The sequence below is a fragment of the Ascochyta rabiei genome, chromosome 15 (genome assembly GCF_004011695.2).
Source record: "Ascochyta rabiei chromosome 15, complete sequence".
NCBI lineage: Eukaryota > Fungi > Ascomycota > Dothideomycetes > Pleosporales > Didymellaceae > Ascochyta > Ascochyta rabiei.
In genome coordinates this window covers 231,424-252,447 of record NC_082419.1, presented here as the reverse complement: position 1 = coordinate 252,447, position 21,024 = coordinate 231,424, and the positions used below count along the sequence as shown (strand labels likewise).

At 51.5% G+C, this 21,024-nt stretch overlaps 7 protein-coding genes and 1 pseudogene across 8 annotated transcripts, besides 3 other annotated features; 3 read left to right on the top strand and 5 right to left on the bottom strand.

Annotated features, from left to right (window-relative positions):
• Positions 1–335: 335 nt before the first annotated feature.
• On the top strand, positions 336–1,903 carry EKO05_0008530 (alkylphosphocholine resistance protein lem3; the record flags this gene model as incomplete). The annotated part of the gene is made up of 6 exons (XM_059637325.1): positions 336–432; positions 508–544; positions 607–703; positions 769–1,552; positions 1,601–1,763; positions 1,819–1,903. The coding sequence occupies 6 exons, from the start codon at positions 336–338 to the stop codon at positions 1,901–1,903; spliced, it is 1,263 nt and encodes a 420-aa protein (XP_059493308.1).
• Positions 1,904–2,490: 587 nt separating this feature from the next.
• Positions 2,491–3,399, top strand: EKO05_0008529 (uncharacterized protein; the record flags this gene model as incomplete). The annotated part of the gene is made up of 1 exon (XM_038946556.1): positions 2,491–3,399. The coding sequence occupies one exon, from the start codon at positions 2,491–2,493 to the stop codon at positions 3,397–3,399; it is 909 nt and encodes a 302-aa protein (XP_038796069.1).
• A 1,568-nt stretch (positions 3,400–4,967) lies between these two features.
• Positions 4,968–5,019: a tandem repeat.
• Positions 5,020–5,666: 647 nt separating this feature from the next.
• Positions 5,667–7,604, bottom strand: EKO05_0008528 (annotated as a pseudogene). The gene has a single exon. A coding segment is annotated over exon 1 (1,938 nt).
• A 1,802-nt stretch (positions 7,605–9,406) lies between these two features.
• Positions 9,407–10,318, bottom strand: EKO05_0008527 (uncharacterized protein; the record flags this gene model as incomplete). The annotated part of the gene is made up of 1 exon (XM_038946554.1): positions 9,407–10,318. The coding sequence occupies one exon, from the start codon at positions 10,316–10,318 to the stop codon at positions 9,407–9,409; it is 912 nt and encodes a 303-aa protein (XP_038796066.1).
• A 1,114-nt stretch (positions 10,319–11,432) lies between these two features.
• EKO05_0008526 (Proteasome endopeptidase complex) lies at positions 11,433–12,454 on the top strand (the record flags this gene model as incomplete). The annotated part of the gene is made up of 6 exons (XM_038941680.1): positions 11,433–11,435; positions 11,486–11,507; positions 11,564–11,576; positions 11,630–11,708; positions 11,773–12,116; positions 12,178–12,454. The coding sequence occupies 6 exons, from the start codon at positions 11,433–11,435 to the stop codon at positions 12,452–12,454; spliced, it is 738 nt and encodes a 245-aa protein (XP_038796065.1).
• A 277-nt stretch (positions 12,455–12,731) lies between these two features.
• On the bottom strand, positions 12,732–13,479 carry EKO05_0008525 (uncharacterized protein; the record flags this gene model as incomplete). Its single annotated transcript, XM_038941832.1, has 4 exons — positions 12,732–12,885; positions 12,944–12,997; positions 13,291–13,337; positions 13,426–13,479. The coding sequence occupies 4 exons, from the start codon at positions 13,477–13,479 to the stop codon at positions 12,732–12,734; spliced, it is 309 nt and encodes a 102-aa protein (XP_038796064.1).
• A 396-nt stretch (positions 13,480–13,875) lies between these two features.
• On the bottom strand, positions 13,876–15,801 carry EKO05_0008524 (uncharacterized protein; the record flags this gene model as incomplete). The annotated part of the gene is made up of 6 exons (XM_038941707.1): positions 13,876–14,096; positions 14,149–14,575; positions 14,626–14,867; positions 14,917–14,977; positions 15,152–15,310; positions 15,373–15,801. The coding sequence occupies 6 exons, from the start codon at positions 15,799–15,801 to the stop codon at positions 13,876–13,878; spliced, it is 1,539 nt and encodes a 512-aa protein (XP_038796063.1).
• Positions 15,802–16,530: 729 nt separating this feature from the next.
• EKO05_0008523 (uncharacterized protein) lies at positions 16,531–17,025 on the bottom strand (the record flags this gene model as incomplete). The annotated part of the gene is made up of 1 exon (XM_038946553.2): positions 16,531–17,025. One exon carries the CDS (start codon positions 17,023–17,025, stop codon positions 16,531–16,533), a length of 495 nt encoding a protein of 164 aa, XP_038796062.2.
• Positions 16,832–16,882: a tandem repeat.
• A 1,431-nt stretch (positions 17,026–18,456) lies between the features above and the next one.
• Positions 18,457–20,305: a mobile genetic element.
• Positions 20,306–21,024: the final 719 nt, after the last annotated feature.

Here is a 21,024-nt window from a genome sequence, read left to right as displayed (position 1 = left end):
ACAATGCTCAGAGCCTGCCGTGAGTAGCCTTTTGGCACGCCCGTCGAAGCGCAACAAATCCAACGAGCAGGGCTGCTGGACGTTCACGTCTCATTGCATCACCACAGTGCGCGCGCGTTGGTAGTGGGTGTTGGTGAAGCGGGCTGCGGGACATGTCAGGTGGGTGCCCATGGTAGGCTGTGGACTGTGGCTAATTTGGGATTGGGGCTCGGCGACCGGCGACCTGTGCCATTTGGTCCGCGTCCGCCGCAGCCGCAAGCAACGTCGTCAGCGCTCGACACTTGCGACACTTGCACCCACGCCTGTCGCTGCGGAACAGCGCGGATTTGCCCAGCATGTCACAAACACAGCAGATGGAGGCCACCGACTCCATCTCGAGCCAGGACCCAAGCCGCCAGGACTCCAAGAAGACGAAGAGCAGACGACCCCCGAGTAAGCCAGGCCGTTGGGCGCGCGCGCAGAGAGGCCTTGGTGCCTTGGGATGAGGCAATGCTGATGGCTCCACAGACACGGCGTTTCGACAGCAGCGATTGAAGGCATGGCAGTATGTGTGCATTGCAGAGCGAGTCGGCGTGGCGTGCACTGGCAACTGACGGCGCGGCACAGGCCCATCTTGACCCCGAAGACGGTCCTCCCTCTGTTCTTCATCGTCGGCATTATATTTGCACCCATCGGCGGCCTGCTGCTCTATGCGAGCTCCCTGGTAAGCCCAAGCTCGCGTGCTTGCCATGCACGCAACACGGGACGACGGACTGACATGCACGACAGGTCCAGGAAATCTCGATTGACTACACCAACTGCAACACCTCGGCGCCCCTTACCGACGCCGTCTTCGATGCCTCTGCACCAAGCACGCTCGCCGACATCCCCTCGGGCGACGTCTCGGCTACCTTCAAGACGGCCGTCAAGTCGCAGCCGCAGTGGGGCAAGGCGTGGGAGAACTACACATGGCCTTCAGGCAGGGTCCAGAACACCAGCGTGTGCATTCTCAGCTTCGAGATCCCCAACGACATCCAGCCGCCCATTCTCTTCTACTACCGCCTGACCAACTTCTACCAGAACCACCGACGCTACGTAAAGAGCGTGGATCTTGACCAGCTGAAAGGAACAGCTCTTTCCCTGAGCGACATCGAGTCTGGTGATTGCGGTCCCCTAGATGCCGTCAACGGCAAGCCCTACTACCCCTGCGGTCTTATTGCGAACTCCATGTTCAACGATACCTTCACCAATCTGAACGCATCGAATCCTTCGCAGAACGGAGGCAGCCCCTCAGTGTACCAAATGACGGCAAACGGTACCTCATGGCCCCACGAGGGCGATCTCTACGGCAAGACAAAATACAAGCCGTCTGACGTTGTTCCCCCACCCAACTGGCAGGAACAATACATCGATGGAAGCTACGACTCGCTAGACGAGCTCCCAGACGTTCACACGTGGGAGGCATTTCAAGTCTGGATGCGCACCGCTGGTCTCCCAACTTTCAGCAAGCTTGCCCAGCGCAATGACAACGATGTCTTGAAAGCCGGCACCTATCGGCTAAAGATCTACGATCGCAAGTCAGCCCGTGACGTGTGTCAACTAATAGCTAACATGTTTTCAGGCTTTCCGGTACAGGCTTACAGTGGCACAAAGTCCATCCTGATCTCTACACGTACCGTGATGGGTGGCAAAAACCCGTTTTTGGGCATTGCCTACATCGTCGTTGGCGGTCTTTGCATCCTACTCGGCGCCGTGTTCCTTGCCGCGCATCTCATCAAACCGAGGTCAGTTGCCTCAAGTCTGCACGCAAGCAGCCCTAGATTGCTAATAGCCATGCAGAAAACTCGGCGATCACACTTATCTCACCTGGAACAGCGATCAGCCTAGCTCGGCGACAACTACCGGACGAGTTGGTGGGGCATAGCAGCAGGTATTGCCACAACGTCTTTGTTTTCAGAACGTCTAGTTTCTCCTCGTCTTTTCTTCCGCGGCTGTACCGAATTATGAGTAAAATCTGGGTTCGGGCATTGTATGGATACCACGAGGCCAAGAAGGCCTGGAGTTTTGGTGTTTGAGCGAGAGACTGAATCGAAGTCTTTCTTTGTTTCATTAATGCATGTCATACTCTTCTGATTTGTCTACCATCCTTGCACTGACTACTCTGGTCTTCCAGGAAATAAGCTTCGTGTCAAAGCTGTCAAGCGGCGTGGTACCGAGACAAGTCTCGTGGTGAAGCCGCATTCATCCAACTGATAGGGGCCAGGCAAGAATCCAGACGGGCGCCAAAATAAACCAACTTGGACATTCTAGAACCTCAGGAATCCAGAACAGATACAACATCTTTGAGATGAGGAATAAAAGCCGCGTGGACATCCTCACTATGCAGCCATCACTACATCAGTTCTACAGCTTGCTTTCAGCACACTCATTCTCCTCAGCAAGCAATTGTCCCACAAGTTACTTCAGCAACTCGTCTGCATTCCGTGCGACACAAGCTACCCCACCGCTCCAATGCGCACTCCCTTCTTCCTTGCCTCACTAGGCCTCCTAGCATCTGCCGCGGACCCTCAACCCTCTGGCGCACCAGGTGGCACCTCTTTCGACTGCGGCACAGGCACCCAGTCCGCCGACCAGAGCTTCCTGGACACCATCCAACAACTGCACAATGGCAAAGCAAAAGGCAGTCTTGCTGCCCGCGCTGCTGAGCTCGCTGCCCGCGACGATCCCATTAAAATCGAAGCTGTCTTCCATATCGTCATGACCGACGCCGCCAAAGACTCCATCACCAACGCCATGCCTCAAGCACAGCTGGATGCTATGAACGCAGCTTACAACCCGTACAACATTAACTTCGAGCTGCAAAACGTGACATGGAACACAAACGACGCGTGGGCCGTGGGCAAAAAGGACGACGACACCGACATGAAGAAGCAGCTCCGCCAGGGCACGTACAACACGCTCAACCTCTACTTCCAAACCGATCTCTCTGGCGGCGTGCTGGGCCGGTGTACGCTCCCCAGCGCCATTGGCAACGGCAAGGGCGACCCGACCGTATATGCCGGCGACGGGTGCAACATCAACGCCAACACAATGCCTGATGGCCTGATGGACGGTTTCAACAAGGGAAAGACCGCAGTACACGAGACGGGTCACTGGCTCGGCCTACTGCACACCTTCGAAGGCTACTCATGCGACGGACCCGGTGACTACATTGACGACACCCCCGTCGAGAGCACCGCCACCGATGGCTGTCCCATCGATCCCAAGAAGCAGAGCTGCCCTACCCAGCAGAAGCCCGGCGAGAGCGATCCTATTCACAACTACATGGACTACTCCATCGACGATTGCTACGAGGGCTTCACCGACCTGCAGGTGCAGCGGATGAAGAGCATGTGGAGCATGTTCCGGGATGGCAACTAGCAAGTCCAGAATCGCAGTGGTATAGCGATACAGTTACGACGGTGGTGGTGGTGTGGCGCTAGTCTGCTGAGTTTGTTCGTGTATATTCTGCTACTTTTGCGTGGTTAGACTGGATTGGCTTCTGCACATATTGGCTTTCTACGCGTTGCTTTTATGGAGTTTTTCGTTGCTGAGGTTGTTGTTACGCTATTAGATGACTCATGAATACGTCAATTCGCTTCAATAACACATACATACACACACGTTCTCTCTCTCTCGTCTTGTTTGACATGTCGGTTGCATCCAAGCCTCCCCAATTACGAATGGAAGACTTCGACATTCCAGCAGCATCGTCATGTCGTGAACGTCGGTTAGCATTCCGAACCGTTTTGTGTATGCGTGCCCCTTCCCTCCCGTGCTAGCGTGCCCCTTCCCGCTTGGTGACCTGGTCAACGGCGTCCGCTACCAATAGCTCGCAGCAACGCCCGCACTACGTTAGGATCTGGAGTTTGGGCCTGGCAGGCTAGACTCGAGGGTCTCGCTATTGTCTGATAAAACGCTCGCTGTCGATGCCAAAGAAGGCTTGAGTCGTGGGAACCGCAAAAGCCTCCTCGCATCACTTCAAGAAGGGTTTTAGCACATCCCCAAAGACTCTACATAATCCGTGGATATTGCTGTTGTGCTGCAGCACTTCACTAGAATGTGAGTAGTCCGCAAACAAGCACTGTATACCTCTTACAGCCCTCTAAGAACAGCGAGCTTATTCCTAGCTTCTTGTGCCACCCGAGCAGTGCTTTCGATTCGTTCCAAGACACATAATATCCACACTCGAACCTCACTATCTGGAACTCTTTGTGGAACCACAGCCTCGCCCCTTACAAGGCAAGACAGTGATCCGCCTTACCACGATCTAGCCTGGTGACCCTCGAAGTTCGTATCGAGGGACGGATTAAGCCATCCTCAGGTCCCTGTGTATTCAGACACATCTGTTGATCTGTCCATAATAGTAAGGAAATGGCCAGCTTCTGCGTGCAGTTCTTTGTTCCGGAAGCGGAAAGCGCGGCCATGCATGAGCACGAAAGCGACGCCAAAGGCTCTAGGAAAGAACAATAGAAAGGAGCAGACATATTCGTCTGAAGGCAGTGCCCCAGAATCTAGAGCTGCCACGTTTTAAATCTCCTCAACCGTGCTGCAAAGTCGCTCGGATTGCTACTCAGGACGCCAGCACTTGCACAATCTCTATATCCTCCTAGCACCTATTTCCACGTCGTCCTCGCATCAACAAAGAAGCAAACCCCACCCCACCTCCTTCAGCCACTACACAGGCCCCTTACACAAGCCCTCCCCTCCCCCGCAACAGCCAAGGGCCAGCAACAACCCATTGTTCTGAATGCGTCTCCGCCCACACCAGCGCTCCGTACCCTCCCCCCCACAGTCCTCGAAACCCCCTTCCGTCCTGCGGTACACATTAATCCTCCTGAAAGCGCGTCCAACACCACACGACATAGTGTGTCTGTGCTCGTACAGCTCGGACAACACCATCGCTCCACCACCATACACACCGTGACTGGAGAAGATATCGAGAATGGCCAACACCGACACAACCACCACCACCACCACCACTACTATCACCACTACTACTATTTCCACTACTATTTCCAACGCGTTCACGACCGCAGAAACCGGAGAAAACTGGGCTACCACGGCTCTATCGGCGCTGGACGTTTGGTGCGGCAGTACTTGTCATGTGGCGCTGCGCTGCGTACTGCGATCCCTGCTACTCGTTGTCCTTGTCGGGGCCTTTGCTTCGGTGCTGCTACGATCTCTTGGTTGGAAGCGGCGCATGCAGCTGATCAAGGCCACTGGCTTGATTAGGGCGAGGAGCATGCTGGAAGAAAGCGATATGGGACGCTTTGCAGGGACATTCATGAGCGCTCAAGTTGGCGCGAAGAAAGCCAAGGCGGAGATTGTGGATGGTCGGCCAGATGTACAGGATTCCTGTGTTTTGATGTAGGGTTTGGGAAGATCGAGGTCTTGTCGCTAGGTGGATGCGTTATCGTTACAGTTGCTTCAAGCCATGTGCGATGTGAAGGCGTGTGCAGGCGATGATTGCACCAAACACGCTTTGTTACGTGATGATGAGATGCGAAAATTGAAGCACATAGCATAGCAGTGTGGCAATTGGATGGGATGACAAATTAATATTTACAGACATGTCTAGACTTTTAGGCCGTCAGAAGAATACAAACAGGAACCCAACATCATCATCCTCAGGTGACACATCGAGTTCAAAACACCGACATGAATAGTCCTAGCGGCGGTGCAGTCATCTGAAAAAAGTCCATAGAAAGCCCTCCAGTAGACTCAAGTTGATACGCAACCCTTTGTCCAGCTGCGCAAGGAACACTTGCGATACTGTACTGGTTTGCCGGCTCAATGGAAGGTATCGAGCCAATCAGTTGTGTATTGCCGATATTGTTTGCACTGATCTCTGCTGAAGCGACCTGCTGACCAACGATAGACACAGTGATACCACCAGGCGATCGAATTTTGACAGGCGCAAAGTCTGCAAAAGGAAAGGCTGGTGGCATGTGGAAAGCAAGGTTGCAAGTCTTCCCTTGGAGTTCGGGGCGAACATCAAAGACAAGAACAGTAGACATGGTGAGCGAGAGTCGTGCGAAGTAGCCATTGCCAATGACCTTGAACGGATCGGCCTTGTCGACAGGAACGATCAGGTTTGGGGCCTCGAAAAGGCCATGGATACCAATAGTAGGGCTGCTGAGTGTTGGAAGGATTGGAGTTGCCAAACGAAACTCAGACGTGACCGCCGTGGGGGCTAGTATGGTCGGTGCTGCGGTATTCGATGAAGTAACGAGAGGAGTGACGATGGTAGGTTCAGTTGTTGAAGAAGAAGGTTTTACTATTGTTCAGTTAGTATGTCCCTGAAAAAAAATCGTCGCGACGTTACTCGGCCAATTGAACCCTGACAGTGGTACTCTGCTACTACTGCTACCGATTGCTGCAGGCAGTATCGTCGACAAACTCGACTTCGCATTTGCATCAGCCCGTGCAATCCAAACTGAGGGCTTTACAGCCCATGCTTGAGGATGTACGGGGAAGTGCTGTGTGCGAGGACATTTGCAACGTGGCTGAGCAACGGGGAGAAAGTAGAAGAGTACGAATGCGAGGAATGACAAATTGGTGAGAAGAGTAAAAAGAATGGGAGACAAGGCAGACGACATGAGAATAACAGGGAGACTGCTTACGTTCTTGGCCGCGGCAGGGCAAGACAGGTCGAACAGGGGAGAGACCTGTTCGAGGTCACCTGCGGGCTTGATTCCGAAAGAAGGGCTGGGGTTGCCATACTGGACATCCTGGAGGATGTAGTAATAGAGGTTGACGTTCTCGTTGACGAGCTTGCAGGTGACATCCTCCCAGTAGATGCGGGCGTTGTCAGGCGAGGGAACAGCCTGGTTAACGGTCTCGCCGGTAACGGGCCATCCAGTCTCGGTAACCCAGACGGGCTTGCCCTTGGCGGCAGCAGTAGTCTGGTTGTAAGCCTCGAAGAAAAGGTCGCTGCTGGCGCCAATGCTGTTGGCGAAGGTACTCTGGAAGTATGGGTAGGCGTCCATGCCGATCCAATCAAGGTTGTCAATGACAGCGCTGTTGCTGGCGTTGACGTAAACCTGCCATGTGTCGACGTGGCCGAGCTTGGCACCAGAGAGACTGGTTCCGGCGATAGCATCACGGGTCTGCTTAATGTAGTTGACAAGAACATCAGGCTGAGCACCAGGGTTACCGCCAGCGCCGTCCGCAGAAATACGGTAGAGGTCCTCAGAACCAATGGAGATGCCCTCAACCAAGTCAGTGAAAGCGGTGCCGTACTGGGCAATGGCTGCCTTCAGCGCGACGATTTCGTTGTTGAAAGACTCCTGGCCAGCGGAGGCCCACAGGCCGAGGAGCAAGCTGGTCTTGGTGTTAATAGCAGCCTGGATCGCCTCGATGACGGTGTTTTGAGTTCCGTGTTGGATCATGGTGTAGAGACGAGCGCTCGTCCAGCCGTCGGTACCGGGCAAGTTCTTCGCAGCATTGAACTCATACTGAAAGTCGACCAAGGTCTTCGCGGCGTCGTTGTTAAACTGGGCACCGTAGTTGAAGCCCTTAATAGCAGCGTTGGCAGTGGACAAGAGAGCTGCCGAGGCGACAACGGAAGGTGTGAAGCGCATTATGTAAATAGGGAATAAAGTCTAAGGACTGATGATACAAGAAAGAGTAGATAGGAAGAAAGAGACCAAAAGATATAGGACTGGTTGGTTGAGAGTGAGGCAAAAAGTGCGCGGAATGAAGTAAATACTTAATCGGACCATGACGCTTGACCCTCAGCGACGGCAGGGATCGGGCACAAGCTAGTTGCTTATTGGGAAAGAAGCACTTGCGGATCGGCAGGGCAAGGACTTCCGCGTCCCCCGTGCTTCCTCATCTGGCCAGCCCATGCGAGCCCGTACACGGTACTCCTTGGTGTTGCGAGCGCGGCGATGACAGGTCAGCCGTGCCTTTTGGTTCTGCTGAGCACTCGACTGCACCGCACAGAAGATGCACTCAGCGCTGCTGTACGGACAAACACTTGAACACAACAAGCTTCTCTTATGGCTCCGGCTTGGCTCGTCATTGGCTACTGTGGGGAGCCAATTCTCAACGGTTCTAGAAGGCGACGTCAGTCCTCGTTCTAGCGACGTACCTGACGAGCCCAGATAAAAATAGACTCCTATCCCCATCCACAAGATTGGCACCTGGGGATCAGATCCATAAACAATTTGACCAGGTACCTCGATGAAGCATACGTTGACTTGTGCTGTGCAGCCGCGTCTGCTACTGAACATCCTGAAAGAAAGGGGAACGTTGGACAACTTTCGTGGGGTGGAACAAGTTCGTCGTCAATCCTGACAAATGTCTCCACCGCAAAAGTCGCCAAAAAGTCCGCCCCAGAAAACTCCAACGTGGGCCGAATGAGATCACAGCCGGTCGAGACTAGCAGCAAACTCGTGTGAATCCGGGGAGCGATACGTCAAATGCCTCAGGTTCACCCTGCAGGGTCACCCTGCTCAAATGCAAGGCGTTGAAACCCACGGTGTCGTTTGACAAGGCTTGCCCTATTGTGCTGTGAATTCGGACAATGAGGCTCAGCGTAGCACAAAATTGCTCGCCGCCGCTGGTGCCAGGAATGGGCCGCTCGGAATGAAATGACGTGGATAGCGCGCCGGTCCGTACTCAGGGGAAGCGGTTCGTGCACTAGCAACGAGCCGGCGTGGCAGTACGTGGCACTGACGTGCGTCAGCAACGAGTACTCGGGTGCCAATAAAAGCCGCACACCCTAGGTATACCTAGTCAAAGCCCTAGCAAAAGTTCAGGAACACCACCACCCATAGCGATCTTCCAGGTTATCTTACTCAACACAAACAAGACTCCGGAGCCTACAAAAACAAAATCTTGTAGAGAATAATTTTCACTATAAATCCGTTTTTTTAGAGTTTTTATTCAGGCTATTGTTGTGGGTTTACGTGGAGGAGGTAGTTTGGGTGTGCGGCTTTTTTTTGTCACCCGAGGTGACGAGGTACCGCAAGGTTGGACAGGAGGCGTTCGATACCATCGTGATGAGAGAACTCTGGATGGCTCTAAAGCATGTGTGGTTCGATTTGTGTTCTGCAGCGTCAGGGTCTGCCTGTACCGGAAAATATGTTTAAATCTAGTCCACATTGGGATGACACAATAGAATCGATGAGTCTTCTAAAAGTACAGCTTTGCTGCTGCAAGAGTTTCAGACGTGAGAAATGCAAGCTATCGACTCCAACAATACAGCATGAAGGTCTTCTGTATAATTTTGAAAGGGGCTAGTGTAGGCGAAGTGCTCTGTAATCTATCGCCTTTTGTGCTTTAACTACCCCTTCCGTTCTGAAGAATCGTGCCTGTGTCCGGTTCTCTTTGCAACACAGGAGTATACTTTTGAACATCCCTAAGTTGTTTGATTTCCTTAAGGCCTGTCGATGCGGTATAAGACCTCCGCGATGTTGAACCACGCCTCATACTTAACATCCGCTGGTGTAGTGTCGTAGTGGTAATGCCCTCCCTCGCCATGATCGGAGAAACAATGTGTATGCTCGATCCTCAAGTCTAGTCCTGGATCGTGCGAGTGCAGCACACTTAAACACACCAATGGTGCCTTCATTTCATAGAACTTCAACCATTCCTCCTTCTGCTTATCGGTGACCAGAGGGGTTGGCGAGAAGTCTGGCATGACGTGCAGCTTCGCTTTGCCTTCAGAAATGAGGAAGACGCCGCCGAGAGATATGGTTCGCGTGCCAAATGCATCTTGTAAGGCTCCGCGGATTGCTTCGGTGAAGTTGAGGGGGCCGGTCCGTGAGGATGCTGTGATGTGCAGCAAAGGGCCAGGACGCCCTAAACTACCGAAGAGATTTGCCATCAGGCCGCAATCATGTGAAGAGAGCTTCTCACAGACCGCACTGCCATCGCTCCTGACCTTTGCAAAGTGTGTCTCGTTCGAAACCTCTTTGTTTTTCCAGCTTAGATTTGGCATGAGCTCTGAGTTCATTCCAACAACATGGAAGGGTCCCGCTGCGGCACCAAGGAGAGCACCTTGGCCCTCTGGCATCTCCATGAGACGTGCAATCTCAAGGAGGTCGTACTTCTTGGTCAAGTCCGGTGTAGGTGCTAGGTTTGGTTGCCCGCCTACGTCGGCGATGCGAGGGCGCTCACATAGGCCGGTGAAGGCCAGGTGATAGGGCGCCTGTCGGAGATCTGGACACTGGTCTACTGATACTGAGATCGACTTGAAGCTTTGCCCCAGCCCGCTCCGAATGCAGTCAATCAGATCCTCGAGAGGCGGGGGTTTGAGGTCGATCTTTTGGACCGGTAGTTTCAACATCACTACCGATTTGATTCAACACGGTGGACAGTACTTCTGGAATTTGGTGATGTTTCGCCCGATGTCTTGCCCATGGTGGAGTGTTCCAAGTCGATATGATGAAGCGGGGGACCTCCGGCAGATCTCCCGAGGTTCAGCTTTGCATGACATTCAATATTGAACTCAAATGAGAAAAGAGCACAGCAACACGTCTGCATCCATGGTCTATATCATCTTATCACACCAGTCATTGCTAGTTGTTCGTACGTCTCGTTTCCACCCGTAAACCACGTCGCATGTTCTTCTTCACGCCCTTAGTATCTTCTCAGAGAGTAGAAATGAGTCTTGAATGACGATCAGCCATCCTATTCTAGCGCTTAGAATTGTTGTCAGTGGATCGACAACGCTGACCACTGTCTCTTACCGTGTTTGCCTTACCTCGGAGAGTACATTGTCTAGCCCTGTGTAAAATCCGCCAGTCATCTCGCAGACTGCCTTTTTTAGGCGAAAAGTCAAACCTGTATATAATACTGACCTCAAGTGGCTCATCTACAAATCTTTTTTTGAGGTTGCACCGCTGCGTTTTTTTCCTCCCCTCGTACTAAGTCTCCGTTACACCTCAGCAAAAGACAGCCCAATGAGAAGATCGTATGTTTTTACACCCACAGCGGACTGTAGCATGCCAGGCGCAGTGAGCAGGTTATATACAGAGATCGACAAAGGGCAAGTAAGAAATCTACGCAAGTAGCATTTGTAGTAATAACGGAGAGTGGCATTGTAGTGCTCTGACATGGTCAAGAGTGGACAACAAACATGTAGTCACCAACCCTCTATAGTTATCGTCATCGTCATTAGAAACATGTTGGGGTGAAGATTAACTAGAAAAGATCTCAGGGGTTTAACGTAGAGGTGAAGTGACGGACTGCCAACGGCCGACCTCTCGAGCTAGCGGAGGGCTTGGCGTCAAGCTCTCGGGCAAGGCAACATGAACCGCGTTAACTCCAACAAACACAACATCGCCGCCTCGTGTCTCAACCACCGCACGCCCTTTCTCTGTTACGAACATACAGTCTAGTAACAGACTCATACTTGGCATCTTCGCTACCCTAAACCGATCTCCAGAGACACCGCCAATATGGTATGTCATTCACCGAGCCCCGCCGGAGCTCTCTTTGCTAACGGCAGCAGTTCATAGCACGCAGCGAGTATGGTAAGTCACTGCTAGAACCTCAACCCTGGTATGCGCTTGCTAACAACGTCTTGTAGATCGTGGAATCAAGTTTGTAACCCCACCGCCTCCTGCCCCGAACCCTCCAACTTACGTTGAATCAGCACCTTCTCGCCAGAAGGCCGTCTTTTCCAGGTCGAATACTCCCTAGAAGCCATCAAGCTCGGCTCAACAGCGATAGGTGTACGCATGCCCTTCCGCCAGACGCGCACCGGCCACCGTACATGCACATGCTCACAAGCGACAGGTCGCAACCGGCGAAGGTGTGATCCTTGGTGTAGAGAAGCGCGTGACATCCACCCTTCTTGAGACCAGCTCAGTCGAGAAGATTGTCGAGATCGACCGCCACATCGGATGCGCCATGTCTGGCCTGCAAGCCGATGCACGAAGCATGGTCGAGCACGCCCGAGTCGAGAGCCAGAACCATGCCTTCAACTACGCCGAGCCTCTGAGAGTAGAGAGCTGCACACAGGCGATATGCGATCTTGCGCTACGATTCGGCGAGGGTGCTGAGGGTGAGGAGAGCATCATGTCGAGACCATTCGGTGTGGCGCTGTTGATCGCTGGGTACGACGAGGACGGCCCAAGTCTGTACGTCATACGCGACCACACATCCTGAGCTGAGCTGGGGCATTGGCTGATTAGATTAAAGGTACCACGCTGAGCCCTCTGGCACATTCTACCGCTACGACGCCAAGGCAATTGGCTCCGGATCCGAAGGCGCACAAGCAGAGCTGCAGAACGAGTTCCACAAGTCGCTTACCCTGCCAGAAGCCGAGGTCCTTGTCCTCAAGACGCTGAAGCAGGTCATGGAGGAGAAGCTGGACAGCAAGAACGTGCAGCTGGCGAGTGTGACCAAGGACAAGGGCTTCCGGATCTACACCGACCAGGAGATGGAGGAGGTCGTTGGAAGGCTGCCTACAAACTAGACATTACGACATGCATGCGTGGGAAGGAAGGAAAGAGCATGTTAGAGCACTTAAACGCTGAATCATGACCATGAAAGCAATGAATCAATGCCAGAACATCACACCACACCCCACGAAACTGGTTTCATCACACACGCAAACACATCCTCAAGCGAACAGCATTCAACACAAGAAAGGTCTATTCCGCACTTGCAGCCGCTAATATACAGCAAGCCAGCCCAGTCCAACGCTAAAGCCATGCCTCGTATAATACACCCCCTTCGATCAAGCAGAGCATCTAGAACGGGTTGTCCTCGGGAGCAATCTCCTTCTTGAAGAAGCTGCCCAGGGGAGTCCTCATCATGATGTCGTCGCGCACCTTGGGGACCTCGGCGAAGAAGAAGAGGGCGAAGAAGCCGGCAACGCCGCCGAAACCGCCTGCAAGGACACCGCTGTGTTGTGTAAGTATGATCTAAATGGTACTGTGGGTGAGGAGGTGGGGGGACGCACGCCCTGATCAGCTGGCGGGCGGTGATGCCGTGGAAGTTGGGGGCGATGGTGTACCTGGGGGGGTTGACGTTAGTATGGAGTTCTCGACTTGCACACATTGAATCCTCCTCCTCTCTTCTCTTCTCTCTTCTCTCCTCTCTCCTCTCTTCCCTCTCTCTCCTGTCTCTCTCTTTTCTCCGATCCCGCTAGTCGGCGTGCGAAATAAATCCGTCTCCTATCCTGATGATACGTCGCAGCCTGCCGCCCCAGTCCCGCCTCTTCTCCCGCACCACCCCATGCTCGTTCCAGCCCCCCGTTTACTCCGTCGTCCCGTCCGAATACCCCGGAAAGAAAAGCTGTGTACGTACTGAGGACCGAAAGGACTCCTGTAAGCCTTGTAGGGGCTGCGCTGGCTCTATTCCCAATTAGCCTCTTGCTCCTACAACGCCCTCGCCGCTGCCACGAAGCGGCCAATGGCTGGGTGTAGTATCCGGGGAGCTTACGAAAGCGGCGATCGACTTGCCCTGGATGGGGCGGGCGGGCTCGGAGACGTGCATCGTTGCGGGTGTGGGTTTGCGATGTGGTGACGATGTCGGCGGATGCGTGAGAAGTTGAGAAGCTGCGGGTGTGCCAAGGCGTGGCTGCCGTGGGCCAATCAGATGAAGCGGGATTTTGCGGGTTGGGTCAGCTAGGTCACTAACTGCATGTTGAACTCTGAGGTTGCTTGAAATCGATGGAAATCAGTGTACAAATGTCGACCTTTGATTTGATTTGGGTATATAATGCAAGCTGCTTCTTCTAAAACTCCTTCACTTACCTTGTGCGTCTTGCACATTCGCACCCCACGATAAACCAATATCTAATGGCAACTCAAAGTGAGAGAAACAGTCCTGCAGCAAACTTTGAAATTCATCAGTACTCCAACCCTATGCATGAGGCATGAACGTCAAAGTTCACGCCTGATTGTCCCCTTCCTTCTTCGCCGCTTGCTTCGCGTCGATAGCGTCCCGCCAGTCCTTTCCATACAGTGCAGTAACATATGTAGCTCCTGCACCGAGGACGAGAAAGAGCGCACTGATTGTAGAAAACCACCCGACGCCAATAGCTCGGACAGCTGGAAGGACGACGGCCGAGCCACCTGCTGCGAACATGTAGCGCATAAAGTAGTTGCCGGCTATTCGACGTTAGTGTTGAGCTTAAACAAGAATTAGATAGAGGAAACGTACCAATGACCTCAGCAGATCGACCCTGCATAACGTCCAAACAATACGTATTCAGGCTTGGGAAACAGAACAATTGCGCCACACCCTGTAGGAACATCATGATAACCGGCAGCGCAATGCCGCCGACCCTCTTCTCAACACTCCAGCCGTAGATGACCATGCATGCCGGGATAACGCCGCCTAGGAACCACAAGCAACTTCGTAGTCGATCCTCGGCTTCGCGATGGCCTCGGATACGGATGTACTTTTTCACAATGTGGTCCGCGTAACGCCCACCAAAGAAGGTACCAAGGAGGTAGCCACAGCCGGGGGCGATGTAGAACAGCGATCCTTGGAGAGGACTGGAGAGATTGAAGCGCGGGTTGAGGACGTAGCGAATGGGCGTGAGCAGGGAGTACATATTCCAGACGAGAGAGGAGGACGATAGAGCCTGCAAGCAGTCAGTATATCATCCAATTGACCCTGGTATTGAAGGCATACAACGAGGAATAAGTTCGGGTAGCGGTAGAGACGAATAACGCGGACCGGATTTAGCCACTGCCACATCTTGTGCGCTTTCTCTGGGGTCGAAAGGCCATTGAGCTCTTCGGAGCGTTTAACATGGATGGTTTCTGGTTGGACGAAGAAACAAAGGACGACCGCGGTACCCGCCAAGGCTGTCTGCAGCCAGAAGATGTCGCGCCAAGATCGAAAGGTGACGATGATGCCTCCAATGAACGGACCTTCCTCAGTCAGCAAGGCAATACATCCGGTATAATATGACATGCTCACCTAGCGCCGGGCCAATCAGTGTTCCGGACAAGAACCAACCTAGTGCGGTTCCACGCTCAGTCTGGAGAATGTCAGTTTAGTTCGAACAGCTGCCAAGGGGGTACCTTCTGCAATTGCAGTGGTCCATCGTAGTCCCACTTATGTTGACGTGGACGTCAGGACTGAGTGCTTGGCTGGACAAGGTTGAAGTCATAGTATGGCAGCATCATGTGAGGGAGTTGACAAATTTACGTACCGGCTTGTAGATGTCTCCAATGGCGGCACTCCCAATCACCAAAAATGCAGTACCTTGGAAGGCTGTCAAGATTCTGAAGACAAAGAAAGCTGCCAGATTTGGAGCTAGAGCAGTGCCAACCGAGAAGGCAGTGAAGAGCGTTGCGCTTGCTACAGACACCTGGATGATTTCGTCAGTACGATACTGTATCGCCCTAACTGCCGGTGAAGACTATTGCATACCCATTTCCTACCATAGATATTGCCATATGGCCCATAGAAGCAGGGGCTGATACCCATGAAGAGCATATACAATGCATTTGATATGTTGATGATCGATCCATCGGTGTTGTATGTCGCTGCCACTTCTGGTACAGCGGACAAAACAGTGGTGGAAGAGATGGGGGCAAGGAAGCTACAGAACGACATAGCAGCCACTATAATCATCTTTCGTCGTTCAGTAAAGCGATTGTAGACCTCGTCCAAGTCTCCAGTCACCACGTGAGTCGCGTGGGCCATGTCATGGTGACTGATCGAGGATATCGTAGGCTGAAGTTGCAAACGCTGATTACCTTCTGGTACGATAGAAGCGTATTGCGCCTGTTTTTGAGGTTCCTCGTTGATCTGAGGCGCAGCAGTTGTTGCTGGGACCAGATCGTTTTGAGGAGCCATGGTTCAAAGTCATGGAAAGCAATTCTAGAACGAGAGTTGGTTGTAGGCTTCCAGCAGAATACTTATCGTGGATGATACCAGCGATCGGCGACTACAGTTAGTTCTCTTATCTAAGAAGAGTAAGAAAAATGGTGACTCAGGAGAGTCGAGATCTGTAAGGTCGACATTGTGGCACATCTTGCAGCGTTAGTGCTGGTCTTATCCGCGGCTGGGAGCATGTTGCCGTCATAGTCTAGTCTGTAGAGACGCTTTTCCGTGAAAAGATTGTAGCCCATTGTGACCAGTTGCCGAAAAGCGGAGTAGTGTGACAGGGCATCGGAAGCAATTCTGTGGATTCCGAGTCGGCATTCACACCGCCGGCTGGAAACGAACCGATGACCAACCAAAGTCGTCCGGTTGTGTCTCTACGCTATTTATTTGCTGCTGGCGGGTTCCCTGAGGAGAGTCAGTGTTCGGAAATAAGACTGAAGCCGGGTTGTCCAACGCTTGGCAAGCCCAACGTGCAAATGCATGCATGCAGACGGCGTTTTTAGAGACATGAGAAGCGAGCAAAGAAGCCCGAGAAAGCGTAAGTATATTGGTATCGTTGGTTCATGACCGTTGCATGGTCCTGGCATGTGGTATCCCTTCCTAAACGCCTGGCGCATAATCTCGCAAATGCTGAGAAGCCCAGAAAATGCCGCAAACGCCGGTTCCTGCATGCGTATGAACGTGAGTATTATCCTCTCTTTATATACTGAGTTTATCCACGCTCAAGCGATCTGCGCTTCGGCGACGCTTCACCATGCCAAGCTTGTAGAACTTCTCCTCGCCAGTTGCTGTTCGACCGCCTATGTACCACTTTTCAGTACCCATGATCTCATTGAAGCCGTCTGATGAGCTGTCAGACCCTCTTCTACTCCTTTGCGATGCACCCGGTATGGGGAACGCCTTTGTGTGGGTTGGCGATGTGGAGCGGTGGTAGGGTGCCGCGTGTTGCCTGGTGGGCTGGAATTGGCCCGTGGTCTGCACCACTGTTGTCGTCGCGCCAGGTGAAGGTGATCGTGTCTTGGTGGTGATGGTGCGTGTGGTGTTTGATGGTTCGTAGTTCTGTATCTGGGTTGGTGCAGTTGTGTGTGAGTAGGACGCCGCCGATATTGCTTGTGATGCGCCAGCTTTCTGTATATTAGGCTGGGCGCGAAAGGCAGCCAGAAAGCTGCCGAAGAAGGGTCTGTTGGTCGTCATGGCGTTCTCAGAGGCCTCTCGCCCTGCCAGTGAGTACTGGTGGTCTTCGTGCATCAACAGTTGGTGCGCGCTTTTGTACCCAGCCAAAGACTGTGCACCTCTTCTCCCAAACAACACCAGCAGGTCGATCAGGTCTTGTTCTACTGTACGGTGGGCTCCCCGCTCCTGGATGACTCGACGTATGCGTTTGTCTTGCACGATTACAGGCGGCCGGTGTGCGTGTGACGTAACAACGGGTCACAGTTCTGCAGCTGTACACAACGACTACCTCTTCTAGCAGGCGGTTCGATTCACAACGATGTACTAAGGATGGCGGGGTATGACGGCTCTCTTATACGCAATGGCGGGGAAGTGGAGAGTGGGTTTCCAAGGTCGTTGTGGGAGTGTTGTGCCGGATCCGTGAAGGCAGTGGAAGAAATCGGAAAGCAGCTGATCGTGATTCGGCGCGCACTTTCACACTCCGACGGTTGACCGAGGCGACGAACATGAGCACAGCTACACCTCGAGAATATAGCCGCCGCTGGCCACCGGCCATATTGCCTCGGAACCCTTTGAGATATTGTCGCGGGCTTTCCTCCTATTCGACATATCGCTTTGTGGATTCGCGCGGCATGCAGGATTTGCTCACTCCTGGTTCACGATCATGCACTGTCGTATCCCCCCTCCACACCTTACGAACCCTTGAAATCTGTATGGCTGCAACTCTGCCAGCCGTTCGCAGGCGCCTACATGACATGCCGCCCACGCGGGAATGGCTCGCATACAACCAAGATTACATGCACCGCATGATGTCAGTGACACCAAATATTGAGCCGCTATCTGCCGCTCACTGTCGCACTTTTCATGTTTTCTTTTTTAGTTGTCTGAAACAATATTCTAGAGGACGCATTCACAAACAGACTGAATGAGTACATAGCAAAGTATTCTTCCTCGAGCACCTGGCAAGCCAGATACATCAATGAAAAAAAGGCCTGTCAGATTGCCATCAACGCCCTGCCGCCCAGGTCGACCGAAGTACGAGCCCAGTTGGCTGAAGATCATCGCCACATCCGCCTAAGCAGATGCAATAAGGCCTCACTCCGGGGCATCGAGGCTGAAAGTCATCAACCAGGTTGGAGAATCTGTGGCTTCTGTAGGAAGCTCAGAAGAGGACGTGTACTATAGAAATGATTCTATGAAGTATCGTCGAACTACAGATCAGAAAGAGGGACGGAGATGCATGACCTTTTATACTCGAAGCGCAGAGACCCCTGACTAATCTTGCTTGCACAAATTTTCACCCTGCATCCCCTTTTCATACAGCGATCCACTCCCAACCACCGGACGGGCGGAACAGGCAACAGACCTGAAAAAAAAAAAAACAGTGAGCACTGACAGCTACCCGGCCAATGTCAATTCATCGGTGGAATTGTGCAGAGTGGGAAAAAGTTGTAACGTAAGCGGTAAGCGAGTCGCTCAGGCAAGCGAGTCGCTCACCTTTTCAAGCCTTAGACCTTTGCAACACTATAACTCAACACCACAACGTCGTACTGTAGCTTATAGTACGTTAAATTAATCTAATTAGTCTACAGTATCTTTCTTATATGTGCGCTTGTTGTACCCTACCTTACTACACCTCCTACAGCGTTAAGAACCCTGTCCACTACCACCCGTTCGCATCCTCTCCTTACGCCTCTTAGCCTTAACTAGCGCATCAGCATCCCTACGCTTAACTATCTCCTCTGCTTCTTGCTAAGATAGGGTCCTACTATGCTAGATCTGCTTCTTTTTACGTGTTTTACGCTCAGAAGCAGCTTTATTTGCTGCTTAAAGCTTAACTATCTTAGCTGCTATCAGCACCTGGGTATGCACTATTATTTCAGCTCCCTTTTAAAACTGCTGCACTATCTTACAGATTAATTCTGTTAATAAACTTCTGTATTCCCTAATTCTCTTTAATATCAGCGTTAACTAAGCTCTAATTTCAGCAGTGTTGCTTAGTGTTTTAGGTTGCTAGGGGGTAGGCCCTGGTAGAGGTGGTGATGGCGTACAAGGCTTTACTTTAAGCCTTAATAGCACTACCTCTAGGTTATCTGGAACTAAGCCTGTTGCTTAGAAGCTTAATTAAATATTACTAGATAAGAACGCCTTATTAAAAACCTGATTAAAGGTAGCTAGGAACGCTTTCTTGTTAATGTAGGTAATATAACAGTTTACTAAGACATTAATTTCCTTCTTATACGCCTGCTTTAATAGGGCAAAACACCCTACATTAAGTAGCTGTAGGATGTGGGAGGTGTAAGAAGGTATATAGAGAGTGATAATCTTACTCTCCTTATACAGATTCTAGAAGGTAAGTAACTTGTAGCTCTTGTAGCTATTAATAATTAGCAGCTGGTGGCTACCTACTGTCTGGGCTGTTATGTACTAGATAAAGTGCTTTAGCTACTCTAGGCCTAGTTTATTTGTTGTCCAGCTATTCTTACTAACACTAATCTGCTAATCCTTTAGGTTGTAATACTAGGCTTAGTTATAGTTCTTTGCTTTAAAGATAATAAAGGGTGGGATAACCTACCCTATAGCATTAATTGCGGCAATTAACATTGCCTATTTACAGTTACCAGGCTGGACCTACAATGGTCTAAGACGCCTCTCAGACGCAGTTACTACCTTAACAGACCCCCTAACACCTATCTAGAAGCCAGTCTTATTAAAGTTGTAGGTATCTTTGTCTAGGATACTATACTTAGCTTTAACGTTATATATAAGGTTAAACTAGGGGCTAATAATAGCTAGGTTGCTGTATAGGACTTTCTAGTAATTGCGCTGTCTATTTACGTAAGACTTAATCTTAGGCTTCTAGCGTATAAGGTTCCTGGCCTATTTTTTCCTAACCTGGCTACTGTAACAGGCAGCTAGCAGTTAATTAGCTATTTTACGTACGTAGCTAAGCGTAGAGGCAAAGCCTTATATATTAAGCTTCCTTATATATTGTATAATTGTGTCCTCTTTAACCCTAGTAAGCTAGGATAAGTTAGGATAGGAATTGCGTTGTAAGGTGGTTTTAGCGCGTTAGTTAGAGAGGGTCCTTTAAGGAACGTTATAGATAGCAGCAGCGCGTTACTAGCTTAGCAACGCGTCAGATTTTATAGCTTAGATAGCAAGGACTATCCTATCCTCACAAGAAAGCAATTCGAGATCAGGTTGTTAAGACATTGGATGAAAGGTTGAAGGAGGTGTGATCTTGGCAAAGGTGAGCGACTCGCTTGCCTGAGCGACTCGCTTACCGCTTACGTTACCAAAAAGGTTGAACTTGATTGGCCAAATTGTGGAGACTACCTTCGAGCACGGCACTGCTTCAAGTTACTCCTACGGTCCTGCTGGAACCAGTCGCCGCGACTTTGCCAACATTCCAGCAGTCTGCACTACAGGTGAGGATTAGGTACCTTTGGACGGAAACCAGACCCCAAAAACCAAAATCAATACACCAAAAAAAATCTGTTTCGACGTAGTATAACACCACTACTGTTGGTCTAAAAATATTGATGAATAGCTTTATTTAAAAGAGCGTCTTTAGCAGAACATCTTTGCCCAATGCAAGCATTATGTTATAGAGTATTCACAGAGGTATTAAGTACTGTGAAATCTGATTTCAGGGTTTGTTTTCTGACCAAAGGTACCCAATTGTGGCCCGCACTACAACCAGATGAGAGACTGTCGGTGATATGGGCACACTGAATTATTGTTTTGACACTATCAAGGACTAGGCTTCGCTGTCAAGGCATGGTTTGATACCAGCCTGACTGCGTCCGAGCTCTTCGGCAACACCAACATCGCCAAACTTCACAGAGCGTCTTCCTACGCGTATACGTGATCCAACCCACGGACAACATCGGCTCTCGCGCGTGAAGCTCGTTTGTTCGCACAGACTCTTGCACTTCTGCCCGGACAACCAGCTTGAACGCTATCGCCAGCCATGGCTACCGCACCTGTGGCAAGAACGCGGCTCAGGGCCTATAG